Source organism: Hipposideros armiger, unplaced genomic scaffold (assembly GCF_001890085.2).
Source record: "Hipposideros armiger isolate ML-2016 unplaced genomic scaffold, ASM189008v1 scaffold_1140, whole genome shotgun sequence".
Taxonomy (NCBI): Eukaryota; Metazoa; Chordata; class Mammalia; order Chiroptera; family Hipposideridae; genus Hipposideros; species Hipposideros armiger.
Window position 1 is genome coordinate 113,297 of NW_017732490.1, and position 17,965 is coordinate 131,261.

Genomic DNA, 17,965 nt, shown 5'->3' on the forward strand with positions numbered 1-17,965 from the left:
CAAGCTCACATTCAAGGTGGAGAAGCCACCACTACCATTTTTGTCTCTGCTGACAGTTAACAGTGTCCGAAGGCCAATGGGGTGACCTCTACAAAACAGCTGGCGTCATTATAATAGATAAATAAGGCTGCATTTGTAATGCTATGGGATTACGGAATCGCAGGTAGTTTCTCTGTATACCAGAGGGCTTCTTTCTCTGATGCTTATGTGGTTGTTAGTATTTTCTATATAGAGAATGCAAAATGAAAAGTTTAGTAAATAGAAAGGGAATTATCTTCATTAATCATGAAACATTATTTGAAAATAGTTTCAGCAACATCCTTAAAATGTGAAGTTGGAGCTGCCACTATGTACATATAAAATAATAGTAACATAAAGATATTGAAGTTTACTTTAAAATGTTCCTATATTTAGGCCTGTGCACTGCAATTTTTTTATAACAAACGTTCCATACTTTATAGGATGTTTCCTTGTTTCTAATGCATTTGTGTTTAGGGCCATGAACAAAACTGATGTGTTATTAAATTACAAGATGAGTACTTTATGTATTTTTTAGGAAGCCAAGTTGTCTGAAGCAATTTCAGCTTCCAATGCCTGGAAAAGTCATTATGAGAAAATTTTAATAGAAAAAACTGAATTGGAAGTTCAGATAGAAACAATGAAAAAGTAAGACAAAAAATTAGTGAATAATCAGCGTTTACAGTTCTTTCCTCTGAGTGGTTTGTATTTTGGTTCTTCTAGATTGCATGCGTTAAAGGTGTTGTCGATAAGATTTGATATTTTTCTATTTATAATTCTATAAACTTTTCTTACTCTCTAAAAATACAATAAACATGATTACCCATTAAAAGTGCATTGGTGTTCACATTTTGAAATTTTGAACTTGTTAGTATTTGGTATTTGAATACGTGTCATCTATTATTTGCAGTAAATATTAAAACTAACTTTTTCTAAAAATGGAAGTGATATTTCTCTACTGAACAAGAATATATAAGACTATATAACAAAGTTTATAATGAAAGCATACATGCTCTTGAAATTCTACAAATTATTGTTCCTTAAAGTGCTTTAAATATATAACAAAGAAAATTGACAAGCTAGCAATGAACCCTGAATATGTGCTTTTAAATATCTTGTTTTCTATATATTCTCTTCAGTGAAAACCAGCGTATATAATTTGCTCCTAGAGATTAGTTATTGCCTCACTTGATCCTTTTACTTAACCTTGTTCTGAAATCGTATGTGTGTGCATGTGTGTGAATGAGCGAGACAGACAGACAGACATACCTGTGGATAATAGTTTAGATGTTTTATTGAATAGCAAAGAGAATTTTGTGTAATTTTTCAGTGGCATCATCAATGTGTAGTTATTTCTAATCAAGATTACTTAGGTAGTAACTTTATGTAGATAACTGCTTCCTATTTCCTGTGTTCTATGAGTTCTATTAACTTTTGAAACAGTTCACCCTACCAAAATAATTTCAGAAACACACTTAAAATATATTACTTAAAGGAAACTTTCTATGGCTTTTACAAAATATATAATTTATTATCCAAAGGCAAATCATTAATCTTTTGGAAGACCTGAAGAAAATGGAAGACCATGGAAAAACTTCATGTGAAGAAATTCTTGGAAAACTTCACTCAATTGAATATGAAAATGAAACTCTGAATCTCGAGAATACAAAATTAAAGGTACTATGTGTTTGTGTGCATATGTGTGTATGTATTGTGTATGTATTGTGTAATGACAACCTAGTCTGCTTAGCAGAAGTAGCTTGACATAACAGCATGTTTAGAATAATGCTCTTGTATAATTTTATTCTTATGTTTCTCAGAGTACTAAAATATCATTGTAATAGGTAATATATATACACACACACACATATATAAACACATATTTGTATATAGATTTTAAATATTTATTGTATACACAGATGCATGTTAAAATTATTTTCAGCAGTATTAGGATTTATGAAGTTGAATAACTCTCTTTGTCTCAAACAAAAAAAAGATTATTTACTCTCCAATTTTAGCAGTTAAGTGAGTCATCCAAAATTACATTAACTTTAATGCATAAAATTATTTCTAGGTGTCATGGTTACAATATGATATAACTTCAGGCCTGGTCTGTTTGAAACCAGAAAGTATGTTCTTGGCTGCTTCATAACCAGAAAGAATTTTCCAACTTAATCAAATTCAAGGGGTAATTGGTTTGTATGTGTTCCAGAGAAAAGATGGGAAAGAAGTCTTTATATTTTTCTGAGAAAAAAAATATTTGACTTCTCAATCAGAGATGCACGTAACCAGATGAAACTTGCCTAAAAACTATGGCATCACTTTCAGTTCCATAATATTATTTTTGGAGAACAGTAAATAGAAGACAGAAAAGAATCTTTTTATGTAAGAGAAGGCCAGAGTGGGCAGTTCAGGGCAACTATGGCATTGGATAACCTATCCTCTTTTTAGCTTTCTACTCTGCCTTTCCTAGGTTGTGATGCTCCGCCTCATGATTTAAAATGGCAACTGGAGCTCTAACCGTCATAGCCAAGTTTGAATCAACAAGATGAAGAGGGGAAAAAAAAAGATGGATTATCTCCCTTTTCCCCCCCATCTCCTCCCCTTTAGGGAGACTTCCTGAAAGCTCCATACCACCCTTCTACTTATTTAGGTATATGGCCCCACCATAGCTGCAAGGGAGACTAGGGAATGTAGCCTACTAGTTTTCCTGAGCTCTAGCCAAACATGAGTACTCATTATTTCTTGCCATTTGTGTTCATGATTTTTTTAATTTATTTTTTTATTATTAGTTTCAGGTGTACAAAACAATGCAATAGTTATACTAACAAGGAACACATTTTAATGGACTGAATAAAGAAGAAGGAAATAGTACCCTTTGCAACAATATGGATGGAACTAGAGAACATTATGCTATGTGTTCATGTTTTTTTGTATCTATTACTGCAGTTTGACTGCTCTTATAGTTTGGAATGCTATTTTTTTCAATATCTAAACAAAGTTCAGTTCTAATGCTATTCCCCTACACCCCCCGCCCCCCAAATCTTCTCATCATTTAAGATGAATTTCTCCTTATAAACTCCCATCTTTGTATGAACAGGATGCCCAGGGAAGGTGTGACATATACTAAGCTCTCAATGAATATTTATTGAGCGAATGCTTAAAATGTTTTGTCCAGGAAGAGGAAGCAATTTTATTTATTATGTTTATTTTCTTAATTTTCTTGATATCCTTCAGATAAAAAGGATTAGAAGCATATTTCATTCATTATAAATCTAACTTTTAATCCCATGGTAATGGAATTAATTTTAAATTACATTGGTATAAATTCATTGAGTTAAAGTTTGCATCTTATCATATTCTGTTAATAATGCAGAAGCATGTACTTTTAATGCATTATTCTATGAATTTTGTTTAAGGAAAAAAACCTAGATATGTTTGGCAAATGTTATTTACCATGTAAAATTGCCTAGATGTTATATTTTGTGACTTTTAATTACTTCAGAATAATTTCAGGTTTTATAGTTTCAAATGAAAAACAAGCTAGCTGATATTGCTTCCAAGGCCCAGTGGCCTCTATTGAAAACAACACAAGTTTATTTGGAGGGTTATAAAGTTCTGTTTATTTACTATACAAAGTTGGAAAAACAGAAAAGCACAAAAGGAAAAGTTTAAAAAACACCTGTAACCTCACAACAAAGATAAATAAAGTTACTATTTTAGCATATATAGTTTTGGGGGGACTTTGGACTATGTCCAGAGTTTTGCTATTATAAATAAAAATTTAGGTAGTTTCTTTGAATCTCTTTGCATATCTGTTTTCTTAGGATAAATTTCTAGAAGTGGAATTATATGGCCAAAGGGAGACCAATTTTTGATGTTAGTGTTATACATTTCCAAATTACCCTCTGTAAATGGGTCTCTATACTTTTTGCAGTACTAGGCAATTTTAAAACCAATCTCTCCAGATTTGATAGATGACTTCATCAGTGTTGGGCCTTTAACTATTATCTATATCCTGGAGGCTTTCAAATTTATATCTCTAGCCTAGACGTTGGTCCTGAATTCCAGACATACATTCTACTGCCTACTTGAAATTTCCACTTGGATATTGAATAGGTATCTCAAAGCTATGTCCAAACTAGAACTCCTATATTCCCCGAAATAGTTACCCCTACAGTTTTCCTCATCTCTATTACTTGGTTTCCTCCTTGACTTCCTTGTCTCACACTTGCTTCCATTCTGTCAGCGAATCTACTTAAAATATACCCAGAATTTGACCACTTCTCCCCAGCACCGCTGACATTATCCTGGTTCAAGCCACCATCATCTCGCTTCGTTGCACGGGCTTCCATAACTCTTCTCTTTGCTTCTGTCCTTGCCCGTGCAGTCAGCATTCAGCGTAGCAGTAGAGTAGTTCCTATAAAAATGTACCCATGTCACTGCTCTGCTCAAAACCCTCCAAATGATATCTTGGTTAATAGAGTAAATATCTACAAGGCATCTGCCATCTGACTTTCCAGATTACTTCTTTGGCCTCATCTCCTTCCACTCTCCCCTTGGTTTTCTCCCTTCCAGCAATCTTGGCCCTCGTACTGTTTCCCCTAGGCCAGAGCTTCTCCCACCAATGCTTTTCTCAGCAGGAACCCTCTTCCTTTAAAAAGCCACACTGCCTTTAGGTGTTTACTCAACAGGCTGCCCTTTCTCTGAAGGCCTCCCTGGCCCATCCCCAACTTGTCATTCCTATCCTGCTTTCATGAATGTGTTAATCTTTTGTCATAATTTGTCACTTTTTTCACATTTTGCTTGCCTCTTAAATCTTTTGAGGGGGCTATGACATTTTGGAGATATATATATATACCAGGATTGTGAAAACAATGTATACACCTTTTAAGAAAGGCAGACTGTATTAAAATTGTAATGCTCAATATATACGAATAACAAAAGATGAATACAAGTCACATTTGACTTCTGCAATTACAAGAGGTGCTCAAAGTGGTTACCATCAGCGTCCAGACACTTCTGATTATGGCGAACTACTGCTTGAACAACGTTGACCCAAGTGTCCACTTGTATACATTTTTTTGGCACCCCCGCATTATGTGTGTGTGTGTGTGTATTGTAATAGGTAACATATACAAACATGTTTTATATATACATATATATATGTATATTTTATGGCTTCTGTTGGAAGTCTCACATTTCTGCATATCTTGCAAGCAGAGGCACTGACTGTCTGTGGATCCAGACTATCTTTTCAAGGGTGTTTGTTTAGAGAAAAATAGGAAGATAGCAAAGCTTGCTTCCAAATGCTTGGAAGATAGCGATGTTTTCTTCTACCAAAGGGTAGACATGCTTAGCTTATTATAAGAGATTTGGTTGAGTCCCCTCAGCTCAGCATTGCTCCTCTGTAATGCGTCTCACTGCCTGTATAGGCGTCTTCTGGTCCTCTTTATGTGCCCTGTGGGGCTAAGGAAACGATCATAATCCAAATGCTGATATCTGGCTACTGCTATTGCTGGGAGTAATGAAGTCCTGTGTCTTTCAACTAGGAGTCTCATTTCGTCTGCTAACATCCATGAAACTATGCTAGACGAACTTGTAAACTTGGAGGGTAGAATCTCAATTCTTTACAGTTCTCGATATCTTCTTTGGATATTATGCTTGGTAGGGTTGTTGGTATCCTAAAATCAAATAAAATTTTCTGTGAAGATTTTTGTTAACTTTATTTTTTTATTTTTAATAAATATAAAAAATAGTATTGAATGGAGGCAAATAATCTATTTGTTCTAATTATTAAACAGCTGTCTTATTCCTGTTATTTAGTGAGCCGTATTTTCCCCCATTGATTTAAAAATCTGAGCTTTCTCATATACTAAATATAATTTTAGTGCATTTTTCTTTTTCTGTTCCATCAACCTCTATAGTCTTATATTAGTATCTTAGTTTTATTTCTTTATACATTTTAATGTCTAATAAGCACTGAGATCCCCTACTTAGTATTCTTTCAAAATTTTTTAGTCCTATTTTTTTCCATATAAATTTTAAATAATTCTGTCATATTCCCCCTCCCCCAGCTGTTTTACTTTTGGTTGAAATTGCATTAAAGTTTAATTGATTTGGAAAAAGCTGATACATCAATAGCATTGAGTCTTCCCATCCAGGAACATGGTCTATTTTCCAGTTCTTTTTGAGTCAGTAAATTTTAAAAGTTTTAAAAATATGTCTTCCATAAGTCTTTTAAGGTTGTTTATAAGTAGTATTACTAACGTTTTGTAAATTTTTTTTTTTAAAGATTTTTATTGGGGAATTGGGGGATGGGAACAGTGCTGGGGAATCGGGGAAGGGGAACAGACAAGTTGCTGTCTTTTTGTTCTTCAGTCTAGTTGTGGAGGACGTTGCTTCACTGGCCCACGTTGGCATTGCGCGCTTCCCGGGCGAGGCAGATCAGCCGCTGGCCTCTGGACGGCCGCTCACTGTGGCTGCTGGCCGCTCACGCTGGCTACATACGGTCATGGCAACCCACTGTAGCAGGGGCTGCAGCCTACACCGTCGCCGGCGACTCACAGCAGCCCAGCTCCAGGTTGAGCTGTTGTTCAGCATCTTAGCTGTAGAGGGCAGTGTCACTGACCCTCATATGTGGGATCCGAGCTAGGGCCCTTTGGTGTCCCAAGCCAGCTCTTAACCAACACACCACTTGGTCGGCCCTGAAATTCCTAAATTTTTATGTAGTAATTATATATAATCAAAAATAGTTACTTTATTAACTTCGTTGATAAATGAATTATATTTTTATAATTCTATAGCACTAGAATACAAATTAATGTTAATGATTTTTAATATTTATATATTTCTTGCTAGACCACACTTGCTGCTTTGAAGGACGAGATTGTTTCTGTTGAAAATGAACTCTTAGAATTGGAAGGAGTAGAAAAAGAACAGAAAACCCTTATTGAAGTATATAAAACTCAGGTGACCACTGCATTTATTTTAATGTTTGATAAACAATTTAAAACACTGCATTTGTGTATGATCTAAATGAGCAGGACTGAAGACAGGTGGAGCTATTATTTTGTGAGAAAATATGACATGTCACAACTATTTCTTAAGGTCCCCAGTACTTTTATAAATAGGTGATCCTGCTGATTCCTGATTTAAACATTGCCTGTGTGTGTGGTGGATGTTCCTAAAAGCAGATCTAAAATTAATTTCATAGATGTAATGTAAGCCTTATGTGTAATCTAGTTAATTTTGATTATATTTGTTGATCATCTTGTATATGGTATTAATTTAAAATAATGACTTCTAGAGTCATTAAAGCCCAATACTCCCTTTTTCTCAATGAATAAAGAAAGTATAATTCAGACTTACTCCCATGAAAGGCCTGGAAAAGAGCATGTGACAATACATATATGGAATAGAGCATGTGTTCAGTGGTAATTTAAAGAAAAGCTTGTTTTGGAAATGTAGTATTCAAGAAGTTCATGAGAAGGGTGGGGTTTATGCAGGCCCATGAATGATGCATAAAAAACTGGGCAATAAAGAGTTTGATTTTATTGGAAGAGAATGTTTGAATTAAAGAATAATGAACTAAAGGTAAAAGCTTAAGGGAGGCATAGCGTAAGTAAGTAGGAAGGGACTGCATCTGGATGGTTTAGATGGGGAGTGGAGTGGAAATATCCGTTAGAATATCACCAAGGCCCGAGGTGAGAATGGAGCCTGTGTTGGACTGTGGCACAATGTATTGAGAACGTCATCTGGGTCTCCCAGCTGGTGGTTTGGGTTTAATCCCTTTGCAAGAATATTTTGGGTGAGTTACCATATTCTAGGCTCTGAGCCTCGTATAAAAATTCTCAGTTATTTTTTGAGCAGATTTTGATTTGGAGGGTAAAATAATTGGTATGGGAGCTAGTTTGAACCCGAGTTTTATGCTTTAAAGTGACACTGACCTGCAAATGAAGATCTCTCAATATTTAGAGCTCAAGTGAAGAGTCTTGATGTATTGATGGGAAAAGATAGGTAAATCATAAAAGGACTGTGGATTGGAGGATAGCATTAAGTGATTCCCATATTTAAAGAAGGAATAACATTAGATAAACATAGTGAGGGTATTGATAGGGGAATAATGACTTGTTTAAAATTGAAAATTCAAATATTTAGCCTTTTATTTAATATTATGGTCCTAATAATAAAACAATGCATGTTACTCTAATAATATATTTTACTTTCAGATACAAAAATTGCAGGAAGCAGCTGAAATGGTGAAAAGCAGATGTGAAAATTTGCTAAGTGAAAATATCCTAATAACAAAAAACAAAAATAAGGAATTAGAGAAGGTAAGTTTGACATTTTAAATAATAAAAATATTTTCTTTATATTTTATACTTTGCGAATATTATATAAATTCTTTCATTGTGGTCATTTCCTCTAGTTTAGACCTAGCAATTATCTGGTCGCAATTCCTGTAGGAGTTTGTTTTGTGAGGAAATAATGTTTCTTCCAGACTTGAAATGGTTGTTTGTTTGTATGAATGTTTCTTCATTTTTTACTTAATATTTGGAAAATAGCATAAATGTTTATTTTTTCTTTTTCAAGAGCAGAGTTAAATAGCTCAGAAAAGTGGTTGTCACTGAGCTTCATCAACCATAAGTATACAAACTTGAATTCCTCTCATTTTTAATCCCACCTTATTTTTCTGATCTAAAAAAACAAAGTAAATATTCTCTGCTAATGCTGGAAGAAAAAGAATATCGTAAAAAAACAACAAAAAACAACATTATTTCCGTTTTTTCACCCTATTGCAACAGAATGAGGGGAAAGCCAGTATTGGCAAGTTATGATGTTTTCGTGAATATTTTTAAGTTTTTAAATGAAACCGTATCCCTTTTTGGGTCTTTTCATGTTGTTTGGTTAGAAAGCAGTGAAAGTCGTAGGAAGATAACTTTTGGCTGGAGGAGTCATGGATGTTACTGTTCAGTTTCAACTGAGTGTAATAAGGTGACTGTCTCTGGGTTTTCTCCACATCTTGGCCTGAGTAGTTCAAGTGAGGTACAATGTGAAGAAGAGGTCAGCCAGTCCAGGCATTCTGCTGCTTATACAGAGATAAAGATAACCCATCACAAGTGCAACTTACTACTTTTTTAGAATTATTTTTCACCTATTTTTAGCAGATTGGAGAAAAAATCTCTCTCTTGGTCGCTTTCTCATGAGACATACCAATGCAAATATCTCCTCTTTTGCTAAGCCCCACTGTAAATAAAAGCCTGCTTAAAAAACCTGTTCAAAAGGCAGATGGGACAGGAGCCTGTGTTTTCCAGATAATATAAGGACACAATGTTTTCTTACTGGTATTAAACCAGAGAAGTCATTTTTTTTTAAACGAATTCTTCTTTTTACTTTTCAACTGTTTTAAGTCTCCTGGTTTTCTCATGGGCTCTTAGATGTTTGGGGTCCCAGTGGTATGCTTTGTGCTAGTTTTATCTTTCAGGATTAAGAATGCCAGATGTTACATAGTAGCTCTAGGCTTTTCTGTTTCAGGGAAAGAGGCTAGATCTTCTTTTCCTCCCTATGAACATCCTAAAATCATGTCTGGTTATTTTTTCTTAATTAATATTACAAGCGTATCTTAGGGTTGCTTCTTGTGACATTCCCACAGAAATGCTATAGTGAGGAACTGTAGCAGCCAAAGAGATTAATATATTAATAGATAAAATTAGAGAGATTTGCTTCATAGTAACATTAATGATCAAATAGTCTGCTGAGGACTGATGCTACTAGCTATCTTGAAATAATGTATAGTAAACCCCACCACTTTGGACTAAGAGGAGTGCAGCAAGGCTGCTCTAATTGAAATATCTGAGTTATAAGATTGAATGACAAAAAGTGACAATTACTTTAGGCTGATGGCTGGACAGTGGAAAACTACCAGACCAGCTTTATTAATAATATCTATGCTTGAATATAAATGATAGGATTCAAAAAGTTTGCTTTCCTAACTGGATTATACATTCTTCCTGCAAGCTAATATTACTATATTCATTTATTCAAAAAAGTTTTCGAAACTAATGAAGTCCAGCCCACTTTTGAGTTATATGCAAAGTCTAACTCATAGCTTATTCATATTTGGTGGAATCATTTTATTTAAAACCATTAGACCTAAAATATGTATTATATTATAAGTGTATATAGTATTTAAGATAGTAAAAACGTTAATGCTAAATGTGTGATCTTGCACTTATTCCCCTAATGCTACAACTCAGGTGAGAGGTCAGATGGAGTCTCATCTGAAGCAGTTAGAGCGCGTCCGCGATTCCTTGACAGCGGCGGAACAGAGGCTTCGGGAGTGTCAGGAGGGTCTGCAGCGCTACAAGGGGACATGCGCAGACCAAGCTCGCACCGTTAGGGAGCTGCAGGGCCAGGTGTCCCGCCGTCTTTCTGATTTTTGCTAGATGTATTAAAGAAACGCTTTGGAATGATTTCACCAGTTGAGGGCACTCATGTCAGGGGTTGATTTTTTTTGTTTGTTTGTTTTTCTTTTTTATTCCCATCTAAATCAGCTGATAAAAATATCAGTTTTATGCAGATACTGTAATATTATTTTGCAAACTATTCTTTTAGTTTTTATAGTAAAAATTGGTAACCAAAATTGCTGATTTCGTTTATTCGTACGAATCTGTATTTAGACTTATGAAGACATGGTAATAGCATGAGAGAAGGAGCAGTGTTATGTTTAGTGTATTGTAAACATCTTACAATTTGTAATCTGTCTTACAAAAATTAGAATTTATTTTAATTAGAATTGTACATCAAGGTTATTTGGATTATTCACTATTTTTTTCAGCATGTATTTTTTTACTCCATTAGAGCAGGGATCATGGGAGTCCCTTTAGTCACCACATACCTAGCCATCTTCTAGTTCAATGCCTAGCACATAGTAAGTACTTAATGCATATTTTTAAATTCAGTACTCTATTTTTCAAAGAAGCATGTCCAAGGATGGTAGCAAGTTTTTTCTTTATTTGCAAAATGATTTTAGGAATGATTTCCTGTCTCTCTTCCAAACGTAGCCTGGATTTTAATTTTGAAATGCATCCTGTTTTTAAAAACATACAAACAAAACTTTGCTGAATTTAAATTCCTGAGAAGAGATTTTTCTAGGAAAAGGTCAAATTATGTAGATAACCTAAGTTACTAATTGAAATTATGAGATTTTTTTTTTATTTCAAAGTTTCTAAAACTATGTAAATATAGCTTTTGAGGCAACGGGAAGAACTTCCTGTCTTGGCATGGGCAAGTGTGTCTTTGATTGATTTCCTTGTTATTTAATTTGCTTTGCACAAATGTGATTCTTACAGTTACAGCTTCACAGATATTCAATTATCAATTACTATTTAGGTGAAACAAAAAACTAAAAGAGCAACCTTAAATATTCTACAATAGGAGATTAATACTGTTTAAAAATCTTCACACTTATGTAATAAAATAAATGTCCTTTTTCAATAAAACATTTTTCAGAATGTTTTAATTGCCATTTTTCAGAAAAAAAATATGTAGTAGATGATTTTCCATGAGGCAGCATAGATTTTTTTAAAAAATTAACCAGGAACTTAAGAACTGTGTTTTAACAATGTAATTTTTTGGTATCTCTTTGTATAAGAGTAATAATAATATTTATACCGTCTTGATTTTTTATGATTGTTCTAACAGTAAAGTATATAGATTTCTTTAGAAATTGATTGTAAAGAAAATAACAAAGAAAAATTTTTTTCTGTTTTAGTTTGATGGAAATCACAATCTTCTGACGAAACTTTCTCTGGAAGAGGAACATTATCTTATTCAGTTGAAGTGTGAAAACCTTAAACAGTACGTATTAAATTGACTTTAAAATTAGTGTTACATTTTTCTCTACACACAGTAATTTAAAAATATATGTTTTCTGTAAAAAGAAAATTAGAACAGATGGATGCAGAAAATAAAGAGCTTGAAAAGAAGCTGGAAAACCAAGAAGAATGTCTTAAGCACAGCAATCTTAAATTTAAGGAGAAGTCTGCAGAATATACAGCATTGGCCAGACAGCTGGAAGCTGCTTTAGAAGAAGGAAGAGAAAAGGTACAGATGGCCTTTATTTAGAAACTTTTTAATTAGTTTACCAAAGAGTCCTCTTTTTAAACAGACAATATCTCATCTTGCCAAACCTACAGTTATTGTTTCTATCCTGATGACAGGGTAAAGGGAGCAATTACATTTTTGTTTTTTACCTACTTTTCCTTTTGGAGCTAAACAGATATATTACTGGTCCAGAGTTACTTTACTTGATGATGATGATGTGGCAGGGTAAAGGGCAGAGATGGAAAACACTTTGAGGGAGTGCCCCCTCCCCCCCTCCTTTTTAATAAAACCACAGCAAATGTGGAAATTATTGAACATTTTGGTTTTGGTCAGAACCCAGTGAGCTGTAAAACTCAACTCCCTTTTGGCAAATATTGTTGCATCAGTAAATATATGCAAGAATTAAATTCCAGTTATTAAATCCATTGGGTTAGCAATTAATAAATGCCTCTACTAGTCTTTGAGAAACAAAGGTAAATAAGACCTGGCCTCAACTGTCAGGATACTTGAAATCCAGTAGGAGATAACATGTGAACAAACGTCATTCGTGTAAGTGCTACAATAGAGGGAGGGTACAAGTGGTTCAACCTGGGGTTGAGGAGAAATGATTCAGGAGGATCTCAAAGAGGAGGTAAATTTATCAAATGACTTGAAAATGTAACCTTGAAAGGACATGAGGTGGACTTTGGCATCCAGTAGGAACTGGATTTGAATTCTGTCTCTGGCATGTTATACCCTGTCCCAGGAGAAGTAACTTCTTTAAACTTTAGTTGCTTCATTGGTAAAATGGGGATGATGAGTTTCCTCATAGGAATGAATGATGCTAAAGAGATCGACTATACCCTAATGACTCTCAGATACATATCTCCACCCCAGTCTTCATTCTCCCCTGAAATCTAAACCCATATACTCTGCTACTTATTTGACATGTCCTCTTAACTGAGGCATCTCAACCTTAACATGTCCAACACCAAATTCTGAATCTTTCCCTCTAAACTCTCTTCTACCCGTGGTCTTGCTCAAGCCCATTAATGGCAATTCCACAAGAGTCAGAAGAAATCTGACTTGAAATGTGCTTCTATATCACAAGTGTCGTACATACATACATACACACACACACACACATATATATATATATATATATATATATTTTTTAACTCTGGAAACCTATCTAAATTTGAAGGTTTTGAAGGACACATCATTGAATAAAAGCTAAGTAGTGAAATGTACTTGCCAATGGTAGAAATGTAATCCAGATTTCTCAGCGCCGAAGACCTTTGGGAGGAAAATAAGTGACTTTAATCTTGAGTTCAGCCTGAGTAGACTTTGGAAATGCTAAATGCTCTCAGATTCCTGCTTGGAACTGTTTAGAGTCCCCAGAGATAGGCCTGCCCTCTAGTTTCTCTCCTGCTGCAGTAAAATCTGGGGCTATCTCTGAGGTGTGCTGTCACTGCACTATCACCATTGTCCACACTGAGGGACATGGCCAAGGGCATGGATATTTGTTCTGAGGGCTCTTTCTCCCTCAGCTTCAGATCCTGCCAGCATCCTTCCCTCACAGTCGCCCTTAGAAGTTGCACACAGTCATGTTTGTAAATCATTTTATAATAATTGAGAACTGAGTCCATAGGAGTTACATTAGAGGACTGTCCTTGCCACTAGCGCTTTGCTCCTTAAATAGTCCCTGCCTCTACTCTCATTCTTGTGTCTAAACCTAACAGTCTTGCCAATAGGCTCCCATATATTTGAATCCTTGAATGATCATAGCTAAATTAGACTTTCTACTAAAATAAGCAATCAGAGAAATATAAAAACTTGAATTCAGACCACTCTAGAAGTGAATGAATGAAAAATCAGACTCTTTTGTGTGTGTATGTGAAGTGTATATATTTCCTACCCTGCCCCCAATTCTTTCTATCCAAACCTGTAATCAGCATTTAATGACAACTTGCTATGTTCCATCACCACTAGAGACACCGTGGTGAATATATAAATACTGTAAAAGATGGCAATTGGTCTCAGTATGTTATAAAAATATAATATTGGGGAAAACACCTGCCTAAATCACAGAGCATTATAAATGCATGCACCTGTTTCATCTCAAGCTAATTTTGCAGAGAAGTATACACACTTATACTGTGTGCTTTCTTAACATAGGACGTCTTTAAACATTTTTTAATTAAATTGTCTAGCATCCAATTAATATCTACTTGGAAAAAAGATATGCAATGTAACTATGTCAAGGTTTTAAATCATACTTTAAAGAAAGTGCATTTAGTTACTTTACTCTTTTAATGAAAATTACAGGTTTCTGAAGAAATAGAGAAAATGTCATCTAGAGAGAGAGCTTTACAAATTAAAATATTAGATCTGGAAACTGAACTTCGAAAGAAAAATGAAGAACAAAATCAACTTGTTTGCAAAATAAACAGTGTAAGTATTAGTATGGCTTAATGTATTTTCATAAAAAATAAATTAGCATTTAATATTCTTGCCATGTTAGTTTACTTAAACAGTTAAAGTACAAAGTGAAGGGAATCAGGGCTATTACTTTACTGATAATATTAAAAATAACAAATCATGTAAGTCATAAAACTTAAAACTTTCAGGATTATGCCAAAGAATTATTATCCTCATCTGCTTCTGTTTCATGTCCCCCAAAGTCTCATCAGGCCCTTTCCCTATGTATTACTTTTGCATGACAGCTGCTTAATGAAAGTTACAGATATAATGTACTTATTTTCTTTCTGGTAGGAAGTTTTTATTTTTTAAGATAAACATAAACTATTGTTATGAGTTAGACCTTGATACCTGTCTTGAATAATGAATGTTATATTTTAGAAAGTTAGAAGTTGGCATTAAGTAAATATTCAGTATTGTTATATCTGCATATGAGATGGATGCTTTGGTCCACTCAGCCATGAAATGAGAATACCAAATTGGCTGTGTTTAATTAGTCTTCTAATGATTTTTCCTAAATATTCATGAAATAGCCAATTGGCATATTATGAAAGCTAGCACTAGTCTTGACTAAATTACTTGAAAACTCTCTATTTAACAGTGACATAGAAAATAATGATACTTTAGTTTTTCCAGGAGCCAGAAACTCCATGAGAACTAATTTTTCATTCCCATGTGTCTAAAACTTGAAAACCTGAAAGGCTCAAAAGTTAAATGATTTCTGGCATGTAATATTAGTTTAATTTTATCACCATCAAAAGTTCCATGACAATTTAATCAGAGCAAAATATTTTTCACTTTTAATTTAGCATAGGCTTTCCCTTTGTTTCTAATTTTTTCTTTTTTTTACTCACTATCAGAGTTGCTAATATTGTAATCATAGTTGCTAATATTGTAAGTATGTGTGACGTTCGTTGTGTAATTACAGCTTCTGAAAAGATAACATAAGTACACTAAGATGAGACAGGTTTTCCTATAATGCTCCCAGTACTTGGCTGAAGCTGCCAAAAAAAATAGGTTAAAAAATTTGATGTTTTATTAAACCTGGCCATTTTTACAGGAGTAAAAATCTAGACGTCTAAGCATAGATTTAGACTGCTGACAAATGAGTTTGTGTATTCTGTCCCTTCCAGGGGACAGTTCAGTAGGTAGTTCAGTATTTATTTTATATACATGCCTGAGCTCCAAGTGAATCATAAGCCCCCCGAGAGCCAGTTTCATAATTGATTGTATCGTGGTGTCTTCCACATGCCCTGTCCATAGTAGCAGGCCTCTTCAGATTTTTTTGCCTAAGTGTTCCAGTCGGGGGCAGAGTGGATGCACAGATCCAAGGGTGACCTCAGCAGCTTAACCCAGGCCAGCCTTCCTGAAACTTAAAATGTCTTTGGAGTCTTATGTATTATTCTAAAATCTTGATTTTACCCAATACTATAAGTATGTTTGTCTTCATATTTTCCCTCCAAATTGTTGAGTAAACTTGATTTCCACAAAGATTCATTAGACTCATTTTGTGACTGTGTAGGCAAGCCTAGCACACTGCCTCATATCACCCCACTTCACTTGAGGGGCATGACTCAGTTTCAGAAGGTATCAGGTATCACTGAACACTTGATAGGAAGGAAAGAAAAGATTTTTCTTCTCAAAGTGCCTATGTTTTAGTTGGAAGTTCAATGATATTTGTGGCCTGTCTAAAGTATTTTTAGTGGACAGATCTACTTAGGAATTAATATGCAACTAAAGAGTTTAAAAAATACATTAGGTTTTTAATTTAGGAAAAAATAGAGACCATTCATAATATTAAGTTCTTCTTGTTTTTTAAAGGATTCTAAAAATAAAATGTTAATATTACCCAAACTCAGATTCTGTCAATTTTTAAGACACTGAAAATCATTTTTATGGTATAAAATATGAATTTTTAGACAGAGGAAATGGCAGAAACTAGTATTAAAATATATCATATTAAATGTCAGAAATTATTACGGCAGTTTTAAATAAAACTTATTTATTAAATTACTCATGCTAAATATGTAATAATTTGAGGCTAAGTGAATGTGTATGTATTATAACAAACTATGTCATAGTAGACATCAACCACGTATGTGCTTTTTAGTTGTTCTAGGTTTTAAAGAAAAGTGAGCTCTAAGATAAGTTAATAATGAACACATCAGATGTTAGGATTCTTTTTTTTTTAATTAAAAATTATGTAGTTAATCATTGTATATATAAATTTTATATTATGACTCTCCTTTGACATGAATGTCATTATTGATTATATTTATTTCTTTTTTTTATTTAGAAAGCACAACATCAGGAAGTATGTTTGAAAGAAATACAACATAGTATCGAAAAGTCGGAGAATCAAAATGAGAGTATTAAGAATTATTTACAATTTCTTAAAACTTCTTATGTAACAATGTTTGGATAAAGTGTTGAATTTATTTTCTATAAGCAGTAGGTTTTTACTGTGAGTCTAAAAAGTGATTAGATAAAAAATAAATATACTATCCATTGTTATACTTTATGATTTGTGCATGGTAGTATTAGTTTTCTATAAATATTTTTGAAATATAATCAATTATCCAGTGGAAAATTTAAAACAAAATAGATGTTAGTATTTTCTTGCTGGAGTATTTTCACTTAGCTCTGGTTTAATTTCTATTGAAGTTATATTGGTTTTTAGAATATTTTTATACACACACAAAAGAAGCCAGAATCATTCTTTGTGTGTCTGTAGCCATTATCCAAGTGAATTTGTAATAAATCTAGGCTAATTATGAGCCAAATACATGATTTTAAATAATGTATATAATTGTTTTACATTGTAGTGCTGTATATATACATATTTATAAATATAATAAAGGAAATATTCTGGATATTAATTTTTAAGAAGAATGTAATTACATACTTTCTAAAGATACCTAATGCCGTGATGTACTTCATATTGTTTCAAATGTATGCTCAGATGCCATTATAATTTCTGTGAGGTTTTAAATGTAGAATTTTAAGTCATAGCTATTAAATGCCAACTGATGGTAACAGATGAAAATATGCTTTCTTTCTTTATAAAGTATAGGCTCTCAGGCTCTCCTATGATTTCACAGTCTGTTTCGTTCTTCATTTTATATTAGTGATTATCTGATGTTATTAGTGTAGACATTCTAAAGCCTTCAAGTTAACTAAAGGATTAAAGGGGAACAACTTGTCCCACCCTTTCCCATGACTAACTCACATGAGATGATCAAAATAAGCACTCTGCATACCGAGAAGCTTTAGGGTAAGGCCTTCATTTGGGGGATAATGTGGAAGCGATACCAAGAACGTGCTCCCCATAATCTCCTACCCTTATGTGCCCAGGCAGGACACTCTAAAAGGGGATGGG

The 17,965-nt window shown here is 33.8% G+C and overlaps 1 protein-coding gene across 7 annotated transcripts in view; it reads left to right on the top strand.

The window, feature by feature from the left end:
• The window catches only part of ODF2L (outer dense fiber of sperm tails 2 like), a 29,509-nt gene extending 11,887 nt beyond the window's left edge, over positions 1-17,622 (top strand). For 5 of the 7 annotated variants that reach the window (XM_019632441.1, XM_019632439.1, XM_019632443.1 and 2 more), the window contains 9 exons: positions 557-666; positions 1,560-1,695; positions 6,880-6,990; positions 8,250-8,354; positions 10,278-10,436; positions 11,795-11,880; positions 11,964-12,126; positions 14,434-14,559; positions 16,883-17,622. In XM_019632441.1, the coding sequence (XP_019487986.1) occupies positions 557-666; positions 1,560-1,695; positions 6,880-6,990; positions 8,250-8,354; positions 10,278-10,436; positions 11,795-11,880; positions 11,964-12,126; positions 14,434-14,559; positions 16,883-17,011 (1,125 nt within the window). In that variant the 3' untranslated portion in view covers positions 17,012-17,622. The remainder of the gene's footprint in view (positions 1-556; positions 667-1,559; positions 1,696-6,879; positions 6,991-8,249; positions 8,355-10,277; positions 10,437-11,794; positions 11,881-11,963; positions 12,127-14,433; positions 14,560-16,882) is intronic. The other 2 variants (XM_019632440.1, XM_019632444.1) reach the window with 2 other exon arrangements.
• The last annotated feature ends 343 nt before the right edge of the window (positions 17,623-17,965 follow it).